This window comes from Saccopteryx leptura, chromosome 5 (assembly GCF_036850995.1).
Source record: "Saccopteryx leptura isolate mSacLep1 chromosome 5, mSacLep1_pri_phased_curated, whole genome shotgun sequence".
NCBI classification, from domain to species: domain Eukaryota; kingdom Metazoa; phylum Chordata; class Mammalia; order Chiroptera; family Emballonuridae; genus Saccopteryx; species Saccopteryx leptura.
The window spans coordinates 215395698-215418217 of NC_089507.1; the positions used below are offsets into that span (position 1 = coordinate 215395698).

At 48.9% G+C, this 22520-nt stretch overlaps 2 protein-coding genes, 1 long non-coding RNA gene and 1 other non-coding gene across 4 annotated transcripts in view; 3 read left to right on the forward strand and 1 right to left on the reverse strand.

The window, feature by feature from the left end:
• LOC136405121 (uncharacterized) overlaps nucleotides 1-22520 on the forward strand; it is a 249628-nt gene that overhangs the window by 144329 nt on the left and 82779 nt on the right. The gene's annotated exons all lie outside the window — the stretch shown is intronic.
• On the forward strand, nucleotides 1136-3323 carry DEFB127 (defensin beta 127). The gene is made up of 2 exons (XM_066385151.1): nucleotides 1136-1184; nucleotides 3106-3323. The coding sequence occupies exons 1-2, from the start codon at nucleotides 1136-1138 to the stop codon at nucleotides 3321-3323; spliced, it is 267 nt and encodes an 88-aa protein (XP_066241248.1).
• DEFB128 (defensin beta 128) lies at nucleotides 7017-9325 on the reverse strand. The gene is made up of 2 exons (XM_066385154.1): nucleotides 9277-9325; nucleotides 7017-7252 (listed from the first exon to the last, which is right to left on the reverse strand). The coding sequence occupies exons 1-2, from the start codon at nucleotides 9323-9325 to the stop codon at nucleotides 7017-7019; spliced, it is 285 nt and encodes a 94-aa protein (XP_066241251.1).
• On the forward strand, nucleotides 9906-9976 carry TRNAI-GAU (transfer RNA isoleucine (anticodon GAU)). The gene has a single exon. It is a non-coding gene; the product is annotated as a tRNA-Ile (tRNA).

Sequence of the window (22520 nt, forward strand, 5' to 3'; positions counted from 1 at the left end):
ACAAAAATAAAAATCTTGCTATTTTTATCAATTAGGATGATGCTTTATGCTGTTATCTGTCTTTTCTCCCTCCCCTGCTGTTTCTAAATGAAGTTTTTATTGTAGTCCTCCGGTTGGTACTCCTCCAGCATCGTGTATTGCTAGTCTGTGAATACTTCAATTAACCTCGGATGTGGAAAGGAAAACGGGGTTCCGTTTGGACTGACTAAAGCAGCGGTTCTCAACCTGTGGGTTGTGACCCCAGCGGGGGTCGAACGACCAAAACACAGGGGTCGCCTTTCCGATGGCTTTCCGATGTGTTTTGGTCGTTCGACCCCCGCCGGGGTCGTGACCCACAGGTTGAGAACCGCTGGACTAAGGTGATAGACACCACACTGGAGACCCTAGATCAGGGGTCCCCAAACTACGGCCCACGGGCCACATGCGGCCCCTGAGGCCATTTATCCGGCCCCCACCGCACTTCTGGAAGGGGCACCTCTTTCATTGGTGGTCAGTGAGAGGAGCATAGTTCCCATTGAAATACTGGTCAGTTTGTTGATTCAAATTTACTTGTTCTTTATTTTAAATATTGGATTTGTTCCCGTTTTGTTTTTTTACTTAAAAATAAGATATGTGCAGTGTGCATAGGGATTTGTTCATAGTTTTTTTTATACTCCGGCCCTCCAACGGTCTGAGGGACAGAGAACTGGCCCCCTGTGTAAAAAGTTTGAGGACCCCTGCCCTAGATGTAGCTGAGCACAGTAAATGGAATAGGCTTCATGATTTATGTTAACTCATTCATTCTGAGAGGTGACACATGTCTGCCTTGGTCCATCGGGGCCCACAGCCAAAGCGGAGAAAGCACAGCGTCTTCTCAGCAGCAGCCTGCAGCCCACAGAATGGCACCAGGTGTTATGGAATGGAACATGCTGTGTCTCTGAGCCCTTGAAGGGGTAAGGTGGGTGACCTCCAATTTCCTGTGCCCGCTCACACGAGGCAAAAGCCACAGATCGGAAGTCTGGGGGCACATTCCGTATCACACCATCTGTTCTGGTTCAGTGCATAAGAGTCCAGGTCTCGGAGGAAGGCGGCTGACCTGGCGTGCAGTTCGCTGGACCGAGAGCTGGGGCTGTTGCCGCTGTCAGGCAGCCTGGCCATGAGGCTCCTCCTGATCATTGCAGTTCTGCTGTTCCAGAAACCCACAGGTAACCGGAGCTGTCCGGGAGCTCACGCAAACCCACAGTGGGATGGAGTGTTCCTAAGAACCCAGAGTAATTTTATAAATTCACAGTAGAAGGAAAAAGATCCCCTAAGGATGACTGAAGTCAACCTGCGACATCAGAAATTCCCTTCCTGAGGCCTTCTACCCTCCTACTCTTCCTACAACAGAGTCCCCGGTGCTGAAAAGAGGCCGTAATTCCCCCTGGGGCAGGGCTCATTGCGGAGAGGAACGAGTCCAGTATCTAGGGATGCTCTTATTGCCTTGGATACAGTTTTTACTCTGGCGCCTGACCATACTGTCGCCCCCGTGTGTGTGTGTGTGTGTGTGTGTGTGTGTGTGTGTGTGTGTGTGAGTGCGCGCGCGCGAGCACAGGAAGCAGCACAAACTTTGGAGTCAGGCTTGAGAAACAGGTCCCCAATGTCTACGACTCCTTTGTCAACTTTGGATAAACAGTGAAGACCCTTTGAGCCTCAGTTTCCTTATTGGTAGAGATAAAAACACTGGACTCACGAGGGCCTCATTAAATGATATATCATATCATTGTGAAACATCTGGCCTAGGACTTGGCACATACTAAGATTTAAAAATGGGGTTTCTTTCCTCTTTCAGAACCAGATCTATTACACTTGTCTCTTATTATGGGAATAGTAATGGTCTGTCCTGGGCTCCTCTAATCTCCTGAGAATCAAAGGAGTTCTAGAGCCGGGATTTGAAGGCAGCACCTTCCCCCTCTGGGGTCTATTCCAGGAGACAGTACAAATCCACGATCTGAAACTTGACTATCTTAACTCTTAAAGCATTGAAAGCATGTAGACTCACTAAAGGAAAGAATATATATCAAGGTCAGCAAAGGTCTGGGGCTGAACAGTGGGGGAATTGTTGCCACTGGAGGCAGAGGAAGAACAAGGAGCCTCAGAGGGCTGAGACAAGTGCAAGGTTATTGTGGTGACACAGGAGAGCCGAAGGAAGACACGCATTGGTAAAAATGCACAAGGCTAAGAATTAACAAGGGAGGGAGATTATTAAGAGAAAAGATACCTGACTGCACATCAGGAAAGTCATCCTTGACCATGGTAGCGAGTGTGAACCCAGGAGCACAGTTGGACCCGGACATAAATACATGATAGAAAAATACTCTGGGTGTTAGAGTGCCCTGGAAACGTTCAAATGGAGGCAGACGGTCTGAGGTTCCTAAATGAGGCACAGTGCCACCGACTGAAGTCAAGGATTCAGCTCCTTTATTTTCCCAGGCAAGGCCCTGGCCGGTTGGCTCAGTAATAGTGTCCACCCGGTGTACCAATGTCCTGGGTTCGATTCCCAGTGGGGACACACAGGAGCACCCATCTGCTTCTCCACCCTTCCCCTTCTCATTTCTCTCTCTTTCCCTCTCTCCCCCTCTTGCAGCCATGGCTCCACTGGAGTGAGTTGGCCCCAGGGGTCCTGAGGATGGCTCCATGGCCTCGCCTCAGGCACTGAAAAATGGCTCCGGTTGCAACAGAGCAAGGGCCCCAGATGGGCAGAGCATCTCCCCCTAGCGGGCATGCCGAGTGTATCCCGGCTGGGGTGAACGTGGGAGTCTGTCCCTCTGCCTCCCTTACTCTCATCAAATAAATAAATAAGTAAATAAATTAGTTAATAATAATAATATTTTCCCAAACAAGAGCTGATATTCTTGGGAGAGTCTATCACATGTTGGCTGGAAGCCCAAAGCCTTGGAAGAACTAAATACGGGTGACCAGATGGACATAAACACGGAGGCAGCCTCCGTGGGGGAGGACGGGCGTCTGCCTGGCGGGTCTCCCAGGCACCCGATCCCCACACACCTCCTCTGCCCCACCCCCCTGCCCAACGCCGCGCCTCGGTCCCGGCCACTGACCTGGGCCTGTCGTTCTTTATGTGCACAGCAACCGAACAACTCCAGAAGTGCTGGAACCAGTATATACATGGGACCTGCAGGAAAATATGCAGAGTAAGCGAGGTGCGCGAAGTGCTCTGTGAAAACGGGAGGTACTGCTGTGTCAGCGTCCTGCAGGTGGAGGCGCGGAGGAAGCTTCCCAAGCCCACGCGCCCGCGGCCTAGGACGTATGCCCTGACCCTTCCTCAAGATTACGATCATATATAGGACACTGCGTACCCCCGCCCCCCGACACAGCCTAAATAAATCAAGTACAACGTGCCATCCATTTGTTTCCTAGCCCATTTCAATACACTGAGGTCAGGAGGGCCCCGTCTTTTCCCTTCTGGTTCTTAAATTCTCAAAAGACCTTAAAGCACGTTCTAATAAAGTGCATTGCCAGTTTTCTGATGCGTTTGTTTTTCTTCTTCTTCTTTTTTTTTTTTTTTACAATTTATCAGGTTTTTTTCATTATTATTATTAATTGATTTTTCCAGAGAGAGACAGAAACATAGATCTGTTCCTGTCTGTGCCCTGGCCTGGGATTGAACCAGCAACCTCCGCATATGGAGACGACATCCTAACCAAGCGAGCTATCCAGCCAGGGCTCCTTTGTTCTTTTAGCCAGTGACTGAACACTCAATATACCGAGTGATGAATTGATAAGGGCAACTCAGAACCTCCCCTTGATCAGGGGACATAACCAGTGCACTAAACAAAAAAAGTGGCCCTGGCGGGTTGGCTCAGCGGTAGAGCGTCGGCCTGGCGTGCGGGGGACCATTCCCGGCCAGAGCACATAGGAGAAGCGCCCATTTGCTTCTCTACGCCCCCCTCCTTCCTCTCTGTCTCTCTCTTCCCCTCCAGCAGCCAAGGCTCCATTGGAGCAAAGATGGCCCGGGTGCTGGGGATGGCTCCTTGGCCTCTGCCCCAGGCGCTAGAGTGGCTCTGGTCGCAACATGGCGACGCCCCGGAGGGGCAGAGCATCGCCCCCTGGTAGGCAGAGCATCGCCCCTGGTGGGCGTGCCGGGTGGATCCCGGTCGGGCGCATGCGGGAGTCTGTCTGACTGTCTCTCCCCGTTTCCAGCTTCAGAAAAATACAAAAATAAAAAAACAAAAAAAAACTAACATGGAAGGCGGACATAGGAAACTCAGGAAAGCGGACGTGTATTTCAGGAGAGGGAAATGTGAAGCCGGGTGTTCGGGGTGGGGTGGGGTTATTCGTGAGGGAGTTTAAAGGGGCGCCTGGTGAAATGAGTCCCATTTCAACAGGTGACTGACCGCAGAGAAGGTGATCTGAGTGAACAGATGGAGATCAACAAACGGAAGGAAATGAGAAAAGACAGGACATTGTAGGAGAATGCACACGCATTTTGGTTTGGGGCGGGGGCTGTCTGGTTTCCTTAATTCCTGCGTCAGAGCAGTGAGCTGGGAAGAGAGGACCAAGGAGGGTTCCACTATGGGGGAGCTCACTATATAAGGTCGAGGCAGGCATAAAGATGCAACTTCAGGACAGAGGAGTTTCTCTGCTGTTGTGTCGTGTTATGTGTTAGCAGTGGGAAGGCATCCCTTTGGTGACGGGGGGCCCTTTGCAGTTGGGAGAGAATGTAAAGGAACTAGGAAATTGGTCTGAACTATAGTATTAGCGCCAAAGTCCACGACAGCGATGACGCCAAAAGCTGGCAAGGATGCGGAGTGAAACTCCCATTCGCTGCCAGACGGGACGTGCCTCTCTGGAAGATGGTGTGGCAGTTTCTTACAAAGCTAAACACACGCTTACCATACAACCCAGCTACTGCAGTCCTTGGTGTTTACCCCAATGAGCCAACCACTGTCCACACAGAAACCTGCACACAGGTGTCTGTAGCAGCTTTGTCTGTCGTTGCCAACGCAGGGAGGAAACCAAGGTGCCCGGCAGAAGTGTGTGGATAAATAAACCGTGCCACCTCCAGACAATGGCCTGTGACTCAGCTCTACAGAGAAATGAGCTGTCAGGTCATAAACAGACAGGAAGGAACCTTAAACGCATATTACTAAGAGAAGGGAGCCAGTCTGAAGAAGGCTACATTCTGAGTGATTCCAGCTATAGGGCATTCTGGAAAAGGCAGAGCTATGGAAACAGTAAAAAGATCAGGGAGGAAAAAATAGGTGAAACATGAAGAAATTTTCCGTCTGTGATACTTCTTCTTGTTTGTTTGTTTTTATGAAGTAACAGGAGGGGAGGCAGCGAGACAGACTCCCACATGCACCCCGACTGGGGTCCACCTGGCAACCCCTGTCTGGGGCTGATGTTCTGCCCATCTGGGGCCACTGCTCCAATGCTCAGCAACTGAGCTATTTTAGCACCTGAGGTGAAGCCATGGAGCCATCCTCAGCACCTGGGCCAACATGCTCATTCGAGCCACGGCTGCAGGAAGGGAAGAGAGAGGGGGTAGGGGTGGAGAAGCAGATGGTCACTTCTCCTGTGTGCCCTGACTGGGAATTGAACCCAGGACATCCACACGCCAGGCCGATGCTCTACTGCTGAGCCAACCTGCCAGGGCCAGGCAGTGAAACTACCCTATGCTGTAGTTAGTGTAATGACTGTTGCCAAAGCCCACAGAACGTGCAACACCAAGAGTGAACTCTAGAGTAAACTAGGAGTCTGAGTGACAGCGTGTCAGTGTAGGCTCATCAGTGCCCGATGTCGACGGGGGGCTGTGTGTGTGTGTGGGGGGGGGGAACGGGGCGGGTGGGAACTCCTTGTACCTTCTGTGAACCTAAAACTGCTCTAAAAATAAAATCTATTAAAAATACACATACCGTTATTGAAACTCAACAGTTAGTGAAGAATTGTTTGGACCATAAGCCAACAAAGGTTTTGTTTGTTTGCTCGTTTTTAGGGAGGGGTATTTAGTTTAGAATTGCCAGCGCATGGTGATAATAAGAAGCTGAATTTAGCTGGCTTTGCTATTGTTCTTAAACTCTCCTTATCGCCCCTCAAGGCAGATCACTCTGTCCACCAGGTTCCCTGATGGCCAGTCAAGTGGACTGGGAAAAGGACACCTTTCGTTAAGTTAAAAAAAAACAAACAAAAAACCAGCTGTTAGTACACGATTATACAATCTGGACAGCCATGACAGGCTGATAAACCAGCTCCCAGGGTGGGGAGGGGACCTGATGGCCTGATTTAAAGGATTTGCTCATTTCCTTGGTGTAAATTCTCCCACACAATAGGCAAGAGCAGGGGTCCCCAAACTTTTTACACAGGGGGCCAGTTCACTGTCCCTCAGACTGTTGGAGGGCCGGACTATAAAAAAAAAACTATGAACAAATCCCTATGCACACTGCACATATCTTATTTTAAAGTAAAAATCAAAACAGGAACAAATACAATATTTAAAATAAAGAACAAGGAAATTTAAATCAACAAACTGACCAGTATTTCAATGGGAACTATGCTCCTCTCACTGACCACCAATGAGAGAGGTGCCCCTTCCGGAAGTGCGGCGGGGGCGGAGGCAGGATAAATGGCCTCAGGGGGCCGCATGCGGCTTGCAGGCCCATAGTTTGGGGACGCCTGGGCAAGAGCCTCCTCTTTCTTCCTGTTGTGGTGGCACAGAAACGTCACTGAAAAGAAGAGGAACACCTGAAACGCCACGGCAATGGAGGGGCTGACCTCTACCTTCACCAACACGTTCGCTTCATCCCTGTCACACCCCCGTTATGAGCATAACGCCTGCAATGTGACAACCGGTCATATCTGAAGAGTTCAAAAAAGTGCGTGACTGACGTTATTAAACAAACCCAGGGAAAAGCAGAGGACTTTATTAGGTGGAAGAACAAGCTCACAGAAAGAAGTAGATGAACCTCTCGCACCTGCCCGTTGGATTAGTGGCAGTTTTGATTTAGGAGCAGTGGAGACCGGCGGAGCGAGCACTCGACTTATATTTGGGCTGTGCCCAGCGTGACGGTGGGTAGGACGGCATAGTCCTGCTTCTGGTCCGACAGCATGGAAGACTGAAACGATTCTTGCGCTTCCTGGTACTTTTTGTTTTCGCGTTCACTGACACAACATAATTTCCTGTTTGGACACTGGATGTCGTATACTTCTCCCATTCTGCATTTCTTCCGGCAGTAGCCTGTTATGTTGCTGAAGCATTTGGGGGGTCGCATGGCATCTGTGCACAGACAACGACGTTGAACCCAGGTTAGTTCCTGAGGCAGAGCATACGAGGTACGGGCTTCCCCACAAGCGATGGCCTCCCGTGGTCCCGACATGGAACCTTAGGCTGATAACAAGGAAACTCAGAGCCTCCTCCTTGGAAAACATCCCCAGTTAAGGACATCCAAACCCCCGCTCCTAGCCAACACTCGATTGGTGCTGAGAACATTAGAACTTACATGACGAAGGAGAAGAGAGAGCCCAATGCAATGGCTGTGAACTGAAGCTATGTCTCATCCCTAGGACCCCGGCAAACCTGACTCTTGTCTGTCATGTTCCAAAGTCAGCACTCCCTCAGCCAGCCCCACCCCAAGTCCAGTGTCTCCGGGAAGGACCAACCTGTCATCATCGGCACAATTCAGAGCCAAATTAACTTTTAAAAAGAGTGTCAAAGCCTGACCTGTGGTGGCGCAGTGGATAAAGCATCAACCTGGAAACGCTGAGGTTGCCAGTTCAAAACCCTGGGCTTGCCTGGTCAAGGCACATATGGGAGTTGATGCTTCCTGCTCCTCCCCCTTCTCTCTCTCTCTCTCTCTCTAATGAATAAATAAAAAAATCTTTAAGAAAAAAAAAGTGTCGCCTGACCAGGCGGTGGCGCAGTGGATAGAGCGTTGGACTGGGATGCAGAAGACCCAGGTTCGAGATCCTGAGGTCGCCAGCTTGAGTGCGGGATCATCTGGTTTGAGCAAAAAGCCCACCAGCTTGAACCCAAGGTCGCTGGCTCCAGCAAGGGGTTACTCAGTCTGCTGAAGGCCCGCGGTCAAGGCACATATGAGAAAGCAATCAATGAACAACTAAAGTGTTGCAACGCGCAATGAAAAACTAATGATTGATGCTTCTCATCTCTCTCCATTCCTGTCTGGCTGTCCCTGTCTATCCCTCTGTCTGACTCACTCTCTGTCTCTGTAAAAAAAATTAATGAATTACACTCTTTTTTAAAAAAAATTAATTTATTAATTAATAAATTAATTAATTAATTTTTTTTAAAAAAGAGTGTCAAAGACAGAGTTTTTTAGGTTAACAGGATAACTGGGTGTAACACTCGCTGACATGGACAGCAGAAATCTCCCTCTGCCAAGATCACCTGGGTCTCAGTAGTCAAGGCTGCTGGGAACACCGTCCCTTATTCAGTGTCTATGACTTCGTAACCTGCTCTCTCTCTCTCTCTCTCTCCATCCTCCTTTTGATCTCAATAAATGCATTGCCCAGGGATCAAAATAAATTCCATGTACACCTGTCTCCCTAGAGATCCAAACTGTCACCTATTCAGAGTATTGCGCTGGGGCCCTAAATCTCCAGTTTCCAAGTCTTTCTTTGCCCTTGTACCCAAGTTTGGGAAAAGCCCATGGAATAAAGAAGGAATAAAAGACACGGTTTCCCCCATCCTAAATTCCAGAGCCCGGGAGCACCTCGGAAAGTTAGAAAGGTTATTTTTTAGAGCCACAGAAAAACCACATGCCTTCCTGCAGCAGCAAGGGAGGACTTGGTGCTTCACGTCTGTAAGGTAATGAAATACAATTATTATTGAAATTATTCCCACTTAGCAGATGAGAAAACTGAGATCCCAAGTGAGTATTAGCTCAATTCATACAAGAGCCGATGACGAGGACATATTTTAACCTCGTACCTCCATGACTCCAAAGCCTGTGCTGTCCTCATTGCTGTTGTAGTGTAGGCTGAACGTGAATTTGAACAGCAGAGATGGCCAGGTTCCGGGGTGAGGACTCTGTTGCACATTATAAAGATCATCCTGGATGGTGGGCTCACTCCCACCTCTGCAGAGGACTTCTGAGTGTACGGCCACGATCGCTTCCTACCTCTCTAGACGCTGTCCTCCGAGACACAGACTCAGGTCAGGCCCCGAGGACGGCGGGCACATTGGATGATACTGGCAAGATACCAATCACCCTAAAGGCCCGGACCCCAGTCCCACGGACAGTACGATCTCCTAGGATTTCACGGCACACTTGGACAAGTTACCTGCGGGCACCTCAAACAGCAGAGCCACCAGAACCAGAAACAGCTTCATGTTTACAGACTTCCCGAGAGAAACAGGCAGCCGGAGCTCTCTGTCCAGGGACCTGTGTGACTCCGTCTTCCAGGATGAACCGGAGTTCTGGTTGCTCTCAGCTTTCTCTCTGAGCTCTTATTTTAACTCACATGGATGGACAGGAAATCCAAGTCCGCCCCCACCTCCGTTCCCAAATATGGGATTCGCAGTCACAGCACCGGCCAGCACATCACGCCCACTTCTTGCTCAGGATGTGAGCTCCCAGGGAGGGGAGCGACGTCTCCACCTGGGCCATCAGCCCACTTGGGTCAAGTGGGTTGGCCATACGTCTGCTTTGTGTGGGATGAGTTTATTCCTACGGTTCCAATGTCCCATCTAGATAGTGTCACCTTGAACACACAAAAAGTCACCCGGTTTGGGAGACCATTAATAAAATCATTAACTTATCAAGGTGGATGCATACGCAATATCCAGTGATCATTTTTAATGTATGAAAGCTCCAGAAAGTCATCTAGGAGTAAGATCGCTTTTAGGTTGCTCTAGAAACAATTAACGTGATTTCAGAGTTTCCCATAAAGTGTTGCCTAGTCGGAGCCCTGGCCGGTTGGCTCAGTGGTAGAGCGTCAGCCTGATGTGCAGAAGTCCCGGGTTCGATTCCCGGCCAGGCCACACAGGAGAGGCACCCATCTGCTTCTCCACCCCTCCCCCTCTCCCTCTCCTTCCTCTCTGTCTCTCTCTTCCCCTCCCACAGCCAAGGCTCCATTGGAGCAAAGATGGCCTGGGCGCTGGGGATGGCTCCTTGGCCTCTGCCCCAGGCGCTGCAGTGGCTCTGGTCGTGACAGAGCGACGCCACGGAGGGGCAGAGCATCGCCCCCTGGTGGGCGTGCCGGGTGGATCCCGGTCGGGCGCATGCGGGAGTCTGTCTGTCTCTCCCCGTTTCTAGCTTCAGAGGGATACAAGAGGAAAAAAAAAAAAAAAGTGTTGCCTAGTCAGTACAACTCCGTTCGACCACGGAAGCCTCTCAGGAGATCACGTTTCTTTCGCACAGTGTTTGGCTCCTGCGCTCGTCCCCGCTCACCTATCCCAGGGTATTTCACAGACCCACTCACGTTCCTGCAGAACTGGTGAGTGTGCCCCTCCCCAGCTGGTGAATGACAGAACCTGTCTCTCCGCCCATTGAAACCGCGCTTCACAAACTGTGTTGTGCTCGCCCATCCCGTCCACCTAACCAGCCCTGTTGAGCTCCTAATGCTCCTTCAAAACCAAGTTCACTTTGTAAGATAAGGAAGGGAGGGTGTGTGTGTGTGTGTGTGTGTGTGTGTGTGTGTGTGTGTGTGTACAAAAACTCCAACATCAACTGCCAAAAAGGAAGAAGATGACAGAAACGGAGCATGTGTGGCCAGGGAAGGAAGTGTTTCCTCTCTAGAGCTAGAAAAGATTTTATTTTGGACTCCGTGACCCACGGGCAAAGCACATCCCTCTAAATAGATATTACGGAATTAATCAGACAGAACCAAAATCATGAACACTCTCAGAAAACAAAACAAAAAAGCAAAACAAAACAAAACAAAAAACAAGTTCAATCACCTCCACATCTGTGAAAGGTTCCCTGACCCAACTAAACAGAGTGTCACTCCCCCCATCTTTGTGCCGTTGCTGTCTCTTGTACATATATTTGTTGGTGGTCAAACCATGTCATTTGCAATAATCTTCGAATCCCTCAAGGGCAGGACACTGGTTCTGTTCAATTTGGAGTTCTTAACACACAATGCAAAACTTAGGATATACTATTAGTACATAATTACAGAGTGAATGATTGCAAACTATTGAACAAATTACTGCTAAATACCCCAGGGCAGGCAGTAATAAAGTTAATTGAAACGTATCTTAAAGAATGCTATTACCTCATTACACAATTTCTGGACACTGGAACCTTGAATTCACAGCAATTAGGGCCCACCCAACAACCTTTCTGTAACAGTTACAGTACCCGGAAGAAAATGGAATTTGGGAAGGCTGTCTAAATATCTGTTGACGGTTCAACTCATATGACAGCACAGAGCTGGGGTTGGGGTGAGGAATGGGTATCGTGCACCCCTTACTGTGTTTCCCAGAGCCGGAGTGCGTTAAGCTCGTCAAGGAGAAGGGAAGGCCGGTGCTGCCGATGCGTCAGGATGAGGAATGAGAGTTGACTAGTGGAGCCTGACCAGGCGGTGGCGCAGTGGATAGACCACCGGACTGGGATGCAGAGGACCCAGGTTCGAAACCCCAAGGTCGCTGGCTTGAGTACAGGGTTGCTGGCTTGAGCGTGGGATCAAAAACGTGACCCCAGGGTTGCTGGCTTGAGTCCAGGGTCACTGGCTTGAGCCCAAGGTCACTGGCTAGGCTGGAAACCCCCCCATCAAGACATATGAGAAAGCAATCAATGAACAACTAAGGAGTCGCAACGAAGAATTGATGCTTGTCATCTCTCTCCCTTTCTGTCTATCTGTCCCTCTCTCTGTCACCAAAAAAAAAAAAATTGATCACTGGCCCCACCAGTACCCCACTTGGTCTCAGCTCATTTCTCAACTCCATGACCTCTTCATATGTGCCTACTAGCTGACAAATGCACTCTGTAGTTTTCTATTTATATACTTACTTAAATCCTCAGTAAAGCACTACGAAGTAGAAATTAATACCACTCTTTGTGGAAAACCACAATGTAAGGAGCCGGTAACGTGCCCAGTATGAAGAAGAAGCTAGGACCAGAGCGGATCTGCGTGAACCCAAAAAGCAAAGCCCTTAGCCACTGTGCTAACCTGCCTCTCCAGCCGCCCTCTGAGTGAGGGCCACTCTCCGGGAGACGGAAGACGAGATAGTCAAAGACACGGCACTGCTGTGTTCCCGGGACTCTCTGGTCATGCACTTGGCAGGACATCCCTCCTCCCCACCTGCTCACAGCCTACTCACTAGACTCACCACTGCTTAGAGCTGACTCAGAGAACAGCCTGTATTGAGAGAAGTTATATTTCTTTTCCTTTCTTTTTTTCATTGATTTTAGAGAGTGAGGAAGGGGGAGGGAGGCGGGGAGGGTGGGGGAGAGAGATTTTGTTGTTCCATTTATACCTGCATTCACTGGTTGACTCTCCCGTGTGCCCTGACCAGGGGTCAGACCTACAATCTTGGTGTGTCGGGATGATGCTTCTATCCAGCTGAGCTACCCGGCCAGGGCCGAGAATTCATATTTCTGATTTCCACGGTTGACATTATTACACCCTGGAAGTAATATTGCCTGCCTACTTCAACAGATTCCCAAGTGGAACTATTTTTCTGTTGATCTGTCAACCCAGAGAGCCTCATTGCCACCCTGACTGGGTACAAGGAAGCTCACAATGTTCTCATTTTCAAAGCCCTCTTTGACCAAGCGCTAGATTCTCCTTGAGTAGGCTGGGATGGATAAGAAAATGTTGCTTTTAGCCATAGCCAGTTAAAACACAAAAACACAAACCACCCATAAACGTTTGTCACTGAACCTCCCACTGTGTCCACCGTAGTCCCAACTGCTTTTAGTAAGCTTACTTATAAACAAACTTTCCATGTCTCCGAATTCTACTTAAGGTTCAACAAAATACCTACCTCATCTGGAGTTCCTTCTGATTATTTCAGATCTAAAACAATAACTACAGACCCTTGTAGTCATTGTTTTAGATTGTTGGAGACAATAAAATGGACAGACCCCAGAAAGTATGGATAAACTTTCGGTTAGCCGAAATCGTGTTCTCAGTCCACCCCCTTCCTATCAGACCGAGAGACAACAGAAGGCATTAGGAATATTTTTCCCCAGGCGAATATTCTGTGACAGCCCTTGCAAAACCCATCCCAGCCACGCTGTTTCCCCTTTCGTTCAGTCAGAAGCCCCCGGAACAGCTCGTCCCAGCTTTCACTGTCTTCCATTCAAGGTCAAATTCCGCTTTTCTGGATTTCAAGTACCACCTAGCGGCCAAAGCAAGTCCACTCACTGGCTGCCCAAACATTCAAAAACATCAAGACGGCCTGACCAGGCGGTGGCGCAGTGGATAGAGCATCGGACTGGGATGCAGAGGACCCAGGTTTGAGACCCTGAGGTCGCCAGCTTGAGTGCGGGCTCATCTAGTTTGAGGAAAAGCCCACCAGCGTGAACCCAAGGTCGTTGGCTCCAGCAAGGGGTTACTCGGTCTGCTGAAGGCCCGCGGTCAAGGCACATATGAGAAAGCAATCCATGAACAACTAAGGTGTTGCAACGCACAATGAAAAACTAATGATTGATGCTTCTCATCTCTCTCTGTTCCTGTCTGTCCCTGTCTATCCCTCTCTCTGACTCACTCTCTGTCTCTGTAAAAAACAAAACAAAAACAAAAACATCAAGACGGCCCTGCGGAAAACGATGGACACCACACTTCTGTGACGGCGCTGCGTGCTCCGTGGACATTTAGAGATTTCAAAATATTAACAAAAGAATTCTCTAATATCAAGGAATCCTTTAAATATTAAATTTAAATATTACTAAAGGACCAAGGCTCTTATAGTTTTCACCCTGTGTAGGTAACTCTTTTTTTTTTTAAGATTTTATTTATTCATTTTAGAGAAGGGAGAGAGAGACATAGAGAGAGAGAGAGAGAGAGAAGGGAGGAGGAGAGGAAGCATAAACTCCTGTATTTGTCTTGACCAGGCAAGCCCAGGGTTTTGAACCAGCGACCTCAGTGTTCCAGGTTGACGCTCTATCCGCTGTGCCACCACAGGCCAGGCCCCGTGTAGGTAACTCTTAATGGATTTGTACATAACAATATTATGCCCTGAAATGAACAATCACTTCAACGGCGAGGCAAGTTGTACCAAGACCTCCCTCAGCACACTCATGTCAAGCAAATGTTACATTAAGAGAAAGTTCCAAATTGCCTGGGCCTTGAGGGAATCTTACTTTGAACAAGCTAATTTTATTTAAAAAAAAAACAAAAAAAAACAAAACAAAAAAAAACACTTTGGGACAACTGATATTTGAAAATGGACCTTGTAGTAAATGTATTAAAGAAATGTTATTAGTTTTGCTGTGTGATTATGTTGTGTTGGCTATGTTAGAAAATGCTCTTATTTTTCCAAAATGTCTGATGAGTTATATAGGAATGAAATAACATGATGTTTGTAATTTACCTTAAACCAGAAAAATAAAAAAATGAAGCAAAAGTTCCAAAAAGAAGGGGGGGAGACAATATTCCAAATAGCTGAACTCTTTTCAAATATTGAGCCACCGTGTACAGAAATCTTACCTATCATATAACCCTAGAAGTGTTACAAATAATAAAAGAGTGTTTGGACACCATGGAGGTACAAGTCATACTAGACATTACGTGTCTATATTAAAGACATTTTACTGGAAGATAAATAATACACATCTTATGCTACATAAACTAAGCTGGTTAAAATTCACAACAAAAATAAATTACTCTGAAAGGATTTGTTAGAGGGAAATTAACAAATGGAAAGCAAATAAAGGAGAAAGCTGACCTGATTGCATAATAATGTAAATCTTTTAGAAAACAGACACTGCCTCTCAGAAAAAAATGTGAAAGGCCCATTTATTGTTGCTGCTGTTAGTGGTAGTAGACTGTATCTTTTCTTCTTTTTTAAAGAGCTTTGTTATAGGACAACTAACATACAATAAACTGCGCTTCCCTGAAATACATGAAGGTGTAAGTGTGACGGACGTACACATCCATAAAACCGTCACCACTTTGGGTGATGGGCACATACTACATACAGCCAACAGTTCAATGCTATAGAAATGTTTACCTGTAACCTATGTCCTCTTATTGATCAAGGTCATCCCATTACATCTAATTTTCTAAATAAAATTATTTTTAAAAGAAAATAAATAAATAAAACCATCACCACAATCAAGGTGATGAGCGTATCCATCGCCCCGGAAAGTCCCCTGCCGCTTTGTGGCTCCTCTCTCCTGAGCCTGCCCGCCTCCCGTCCCACAATCAAGGTGATGAGCGTATCCACCGCCCCGGAAAGTCCCCCTGCCGCTTTGTGGCTCCTCTCTCCTGAGCCTGCCCGCCTCCCCTCCCTCCAGCCACCAACTCTTCCTGTCGTGAGAGATTTCTTTGTATTTTGTAGCATTTTACATAGATATCGTTGTACAGTATATACTCCTTGATAGTATGGCTTCTTTAACTCTGCGTAATTATTTCGATTCATCTTTTTTTTTTTAACATTTAAAAACATTTTCCAATTACAGCTGACATACATCATGATGTTAGTTTCAGGTGTGCATCCCAGTGACTAGACATTATATAACTTACTAAGCGGTCGTCCCGATAGATCTAGTGCCCATCTGACACCTTAGTGGTTAGAGTATTATTGACTCTGTTCCTTACGCTGTACTTTACATCCCCATGACTATTCTATAACCACCAGTTTGTACTTCCTAATCTCTTCACCTTTTCCATCCCTCCCCCCATCTCCCTCCCACAGGGCAACTGTCAAAATGTTCTCTGTATCCATGAGTCTGCTTCTGTTCTGTTGCGATGAATCCATGTTGCATATCTATCATTCATTCCCTTTCATTACTAAGTAGTGAGTTCACTTCTCCATTCATCTGCGATGGACATTAGAGAGAAAGAAGGTGGGGGGGAGGAGAAGAGAAGAGACAAAACTAGAGTGTCTGCACAAGAAACACGAGTTTGTGGCTCAAGTCCCGCCAGGAAGATTATTGTGACCTAAGTTTCCATTGATAAACGATGGGCTTAAGAAGTATGTGATACATAAATACAAGGGAATAAACAAGAGTGAAACCTTGCCATTGCTGTAACATGGACGGGCCCAGAAGGTATTTTGCTAATTGAAAAAGTTAGTCAGAGAAAGACAAATACTATGTGCTCCACTCATATGTGGAATCTAAAAACAGAATAAATGAACCCACAAAACAGAAACAGACTCATAGATAACAGAGAACATTCTGATAGTTGCCAGATGGGAGCGGGGAGGAGAGAATGGGTGAAAAAGGGAAGGGATTGAGAAGCAGAGCCTGACCAGGTGGTGGCGCTGTAGATAGAGCATTGAACTGGGACACAGAGGACCCAGGTTCAAGACCCAGCTTGAGCGCGGGTTCATCCAGCTTGAGCTCAAGGTCACTGGCTTGAGCAAGGGGTCACTTGCCCTGCTGTAGCCCCTGGGTCAAGGCACATATGAGAAAGCAATCAATGAACAATAGGTGCTACAACAAAGAATTGATGCTTCTCACCTCTCTCCCTTCCTGCCAGTCTGTCCCTGCCTGTCCCTCTCTCTGTCTTTGTAAAAAAAAAATAAAAATAAACAAATAAAAACAAACAGATGGGGCACTATGAACTGATGTCATCTTTGATCTGCCTCTCTCCCTCCTAACAGCCTTGAATGCAGGTGTCCAATAAATCAACCCAGGCTGCAGAGTAGTAGACATTCTTCTGATCTGATTGGACTGATCTGGGTGTCAGAGACCTGTCCCGCTGACTCACTGCCAATGGTCCTGGCATCCTATAAAAGCAGCAGCTCCAAGCACGTCCCACAAGGGGCCCTGACTCATTAACCCCCCACCTGCTCTCCAGGTCACCCCTTCGGCCATGAAGCTCCTGTCCCTGGTCCTCGCAGCCCTCGGACTCCTGGTGACCGCAGGTACACTGGGGGAAGGAAGGCGAAAGGGAACGGGGGGGGGGGCAGGGACCTTAGCAAATGTCGTCACGCCAGTGACAGACGAGCCAGGCTGGAAGGAGACAGGGCTCATCCCACTGAGTGCCAACTTAAGGTAGGGTCTCCCACACCCACCACTTATCCCATACCTAGCCACTACCCTATACAACCTTGTATAAAAAAAAGAACAACAGCCCTGGCCGGTTGGCTCAGCGGTAGAGCATCGGCCTGGCGTGCGGGGGACCCGGGTTCGATTCCCGGCCAGGGCACATAGGAGAAGCGCCCATTTGCTTCTCCACCCCCCCCCCTTCCTCTCTGTCTCTCTCTTCCCCTCCAGCAGGCAAGGCACCATTGGAGCAAAGATGGACCGGGCACTGGGGATGGCTCCTTGGCCTCTGCCCCAGGCGCTAGAGTGGCTCTGGTCGCCGCAGAGCGACGCCCCGGAGGGCAGAGCATCGCCCCCTGGTGGGCAGAGCGTCGCCCCTGGTGGGCGTGCCGGGTGGATCCCGGTCGGGCGCATGCAGGAGTCTGTCTGACTGTCTCTCCCCGTTTCCAGCTTCAGAAAAATACAAAAAAAAAAAAAAAAAAAGAACAACAAAAACAGTTCCCACAACTTTTCTCCTGTTCTAAAACAAGAATCAGCCTCAACCTGATCCAAAATATCCTTCCTCACTTGACGTGTTCATTACGTCCCTAAGCCACCGAGAAGGCATCTCTTGTCACCATTGTCATCCACGGGGACCAGCCTGGCTAGGGCTCAGGGGTGACAGACAATGAGCGGGGCAGGAGGAGATTGAGGGGTCCCGTTCCTGTGCCCAACTGAAGGCTGGCAGGCAGGGTGATGAGGTCTCTTAGAGGGCACACGAGGTGCTCAGCTCAAAGCCTGGGACGAGGAGGGGCTGAAGAACAAACAGACGAGGCCGTCAGAGAGCCAGGCAACGGGCGTGAAGACAGCCGGGGGTGGGGGTGGATCAGAAGGCACCGGTGCTCCGAGCCACGGCAGACACAGCTGAGAGGAAGCCCCCAGATTGAACCAGAAAGTGGTCTCTGGCGCTGGGCAGTGTCTGGATGCAAAGACAGCCTGTTGGGAGCGACCATTAGCTGCCCTTTATACTCTGGGAGAGCGATGTGTTGTTGTTTTTCCTTTGCCCCGGGTTGACGGATATTTACAGCTTTTCATTCCCAGAGAACCAATGAAGCAGAAACCCTGTAAAAGGGAGGTGGAGGAGTAAGAGCCCCAATTCCCCTTTTTCTGTGTTCACACGCCTCCCTGACAATGCGGACTTGGCCCCCCACCCCCCACCCCGTCCCATTTTCACCCATAAATTCTGCAGTACCAACTAGAGCAAAATTACAGGGCCCTCCACCAGCTGCAAAGGGGCAGAGCCCGGCAAAGAGGAAGAGCGCCCCAGAGTTCCCGCAGGCTGTCAATCAAGGGAGGTTGTGCCCGCCCTTCACAGCCCTTCCCAAGCCTCATTGACCAGACGTTGTAAACACGCCTCCCCACATAGAAAGCCAAATGCCCCCATCTGGCCCCCGACCCGTTGGCAGGTCCTATGCTGCTTCTAACGGGACTTCTCTGGTCTTTTCTTCTCCCCGCAGCCAGTGGGGGCGGGACGAGGTGTGGGCGGACAGTCCCCGGACACTGCAGGCTGCACTGTCACCCCACCGAGAGCTCTTCGTTCATGTGTCATGGGTACAAACAATGTTGTGTAAAGAACTACCTGGTGCCGGAACCCATCTTGCCACCTGTCCATAAACCTAAGAGCCAATGCAGAACAACTCCAAAAAGCCACTACAGGACACAACAAACGCTCAGGCCACCAAAACCACCATCACCTTCAAGGATGCAGAACACTATCAGCTACCTGTCAAGACCACCATCACCTTCAAGGATGCAGAACACTATCACCCACCCGTAAATTGTTGGAGCTTCCTCCTTCTGGGGCTTCCACTTATGACCAACCTCAAAGCTCCTGTCTTCTACATCTGTCTGTCCTTCACTTGAAAAATAATTCGGAGTTTGTATCTGTCCTGCAGGAATTGCTACTATGTGGATTCATCCATGGGGTATGTGTCAGTTTAGGTCCTCCAAGAGCCACGCCGAGACAGCATTAGACATGAAAAGATTTACCGAGAAAAACACCCATGCTAGACAGAGCTGGGAAGGAGGGGTAAACAGGCAGTCCCTTCACACTGCAAGGCTGGTCTGACACTTGCACAAGGAGAGGGGACAGGAGGAGGGCTGGAGAGAGGGGCCGGAGAATGCAGCATTTCTACAGTGCTTGCCCCATGACAAAATTGTCTCTCCCAATGATACAATGAAACGCTCGGGAAAATTATGACTTTCCTCTTTCGTAGGAAAGCAGGATCACGCCTAAATGTCCTCTTATAGTCTGACACTCATTCATTTTGTACAACATGTATGTGACAGGCACCAAATCCAACCTGAGAAGAAAAAAACCGAAACACTTGGGCCTAAACAATTTAAAGCAATCCTGGAAACATTCTAACCACACACACACACACACACACACACACACACCTAAATAAATAAATAAATAAATAAATGCCAATTCCCTACAAGAGCAAAATGAATTCCAGGTGGTTAAAAAATGGCAGGTTCGCCCTGGCTGGTTGGGTCAGTAGTAGAGTGTCGGCCGGGTGTGTGGAAGTCCTGGTCAGGGTACACAGGAGAAGCGATTGTCTGCTTCTCCACCCCTCCTTCGCTCCCTTCTCTCTTTTCTATGTCTCTCTCTCTTCTCCTCCCCTCCCACAGCCATGGCTCGGTTGGAGCAAGTTGGCCCCAGGCGCTGAGGATGGCTCATGGCCTGCCTCAGATACTGAGGTGGCTCAGTTGCCTAGCGACGGAGCAGTGGTCCAGATGGGCAGAGCATCGCCCCCTAGTGGGCATGCTGGGTGTATCCTGGTGGAGGCGAATGCGAGAATCTCTCTGCCTCCCCTTCTCTCACTTAGTAAATAAATAAATACAAACAAAAAACATTCTTTACTAATAATCATACAATAAATGTTAACATTTCTTAGTGGCTTCGTCTGCTCAGGCTGCCATAACAGATGGCCCTAGACTGGGGGACCGAAAACAGCAAAAATCTATGTTCTCACAGTTCTGAAGGCCGGAAGTCCTGGATCAAGGTGTTGGCAGGGTGGGCTAATGGTGAGAGCTCTCTCTCTATCTTGTAAATGGCCGCCTTCTCACTGGGTCTTCATGTGGGGGACAGAGAACGAGCTTGCTCATCCAGAGGATGTGACGCCTGCGTGACCAGGGAACTAGACCCACGCCATTAAAGGCCCCTCACCTCCTGCCCTGTCTTTGGAATATACGTTCCACCTGTCAGTACCGTAGCGGGAGCCATTTCCAAGGACACAGCCTCGGAAGAGCAGTGCGTTGCTGAGACCACGTGGACTGTGTATGTGACTGAGCCACCTGAGGGCCTCTCTGTAAATGAACGTTAAAGATTCTGGCTGACAGGCCCTGGCCGGGTTGGCTCAGCGGTAGAGCGTCGGCCTGGCGTGTGGGGGACCCGGGTTCGATTCCCGGCCAGGACACATAGGAGAAGCACCCATTTGCTTCTCCACCCCCCCCTCCTTCCTCTCTGTCTCTCTCTTCCCCTTCCGCAGCCAAGGCTCCATTGGAGCAAAGATGGCCCGGGCGCTGGGGATGGCTCCTTGGCCTCTGCCCCAGGTGCTAGAGTGGCTCTGGTCGGGGCAGAGCGACGCCCCAGAGGGGCAGAGCATCGCCCCCTGGTGGGCAGAGCATCGCCCCTGGTGGGCGTGCCGGGTGGATCCCGGTCGGGCGCATGCGGGAGTCTGTCTGACTGTCTCTCCCCGTTTCCAGCTTCAGAAAAATACAAAAAAAAAAAAAAAAAGATTCTGGCTGACAGGTGCGAACATCTCATCTTGCACCTTCCTCTCCCCCAAACCCCCCCCAAGACAAGCCTCGTCTGGAAGTTTCCTTGCTTATTAAAATGCCACCCACCAACCTGAGGTAGTCTCAGAGGCGAATTTAACAGCGGGCGCACCAGGTGCGCCCCCCCCCCGGGCCCTGACTTCTGAAGGACCCCACAAAACCCCAACTTCACATTTTTTTTCTAGTGACACCAAGTTCGGTTTCATATTTTCAATTTTAACATGAATAGTATATAATATTTTTTATTTATATAAAAATATGATTAACATATATTTTTATTTTCCCTGTCTCTCTCTCTCTTTTTTTTAAGGGACCCAATATTTTCTTCTGTGCCCAGGGCCTCAACCGACCCTAATCCGCCTCTGGGTGGTCTCCATCTTTCTTGCCCTCCGTGGTGGGGGGGGTTCAGATTTCACCCTGGGAACTCCCAAGTTTGCAAACCCACACGTGTGAATTTGGGGGAGACAAAAACCATGAGTGCATAACACTCAGTTTTGGAGCTTCAATACTTAAAACTGACAATTAGCAAAAATAAAACCATCTATTGATACATAGTTGTGAATGTAATTGCTCCGAGAGAATGAATATAGACGTGGTTCAATTCTTTCATATTGGGGCATTGGTTACATAATGTAGACATTTTTGAAAATAGCAACATGGCATACTTTATTGTACTTTGTAAAATTAGCTTTTTACACTAAAGCTTTAATATTTGGATAATTTTTTAAATGGTAACCAAGACTTTGGGTACTCACTTTTTTCCCCCAAGGGAAAAACAGCAAGCCTTTTTACATGGGACTAGAGCCACCTGCAGCTTCTGACCATATGAAATATCACCATCTCCAGCCTGACCAGGGGGTGGTGCAGTGGATAGAGCGTCTGACTGGGGTGCCGAGGACCCAGGTTTGAAACCCCGAGGTCACCGGCTTGAGTGCGGGCTCTCCAGCTTGGGTGCAGGGTTGTTGGCTTTAGCGTGGAATCATAGACATGACCCCATGGTCACTGGCTTGAGCCCAAGGTCTCTGGCTTGAGCAAGGGGTCACTCAGTCTGCTGTAGCCCCCCAGTCAAGGCACATATGAGAAAGCAATCAATGAACAACTAAGGAGCTGCCACAAAGAAGTGATGCTGCTCATCTCTCTCCCTTCCTGTCTCTCTGTCCCTATCTGTCCCTTTCTCTGTCTCTCTCTTTCTCTCTCTGTCACACACGCATACACACAGAAGAACCTTCCCCCCGCCTGGCATTCCCTCTCTCCCAGGAGGTCCTGTCCTTTGCTGCCACCCTTACTCAGAGTCCCCTCTCATCAGAAGCATGCGACTTGCAACTTGTGAACAAAGGGTGTCCCTCCTGATATTTTTCAGTGAAAACTTTGGGCCCTAATTTTAGTACCCACAACTCGTGGGGCAGATCAGCAAATAATTTTTAAAACTTGGCACGCACATGAAAAGGCCGGGCTCACTAGAGCAATGCAAACCAGGAAAGAATGTTCCAGCAGTTATTCAAGCGCGTCTCCCACAGCGTCGTTTATCAGTCCAACATGAAAGAAGCGAAAGCTGCTCAGGCCCTTGATCATCACTCCGGGTGCCCTGAGGCCGGGACA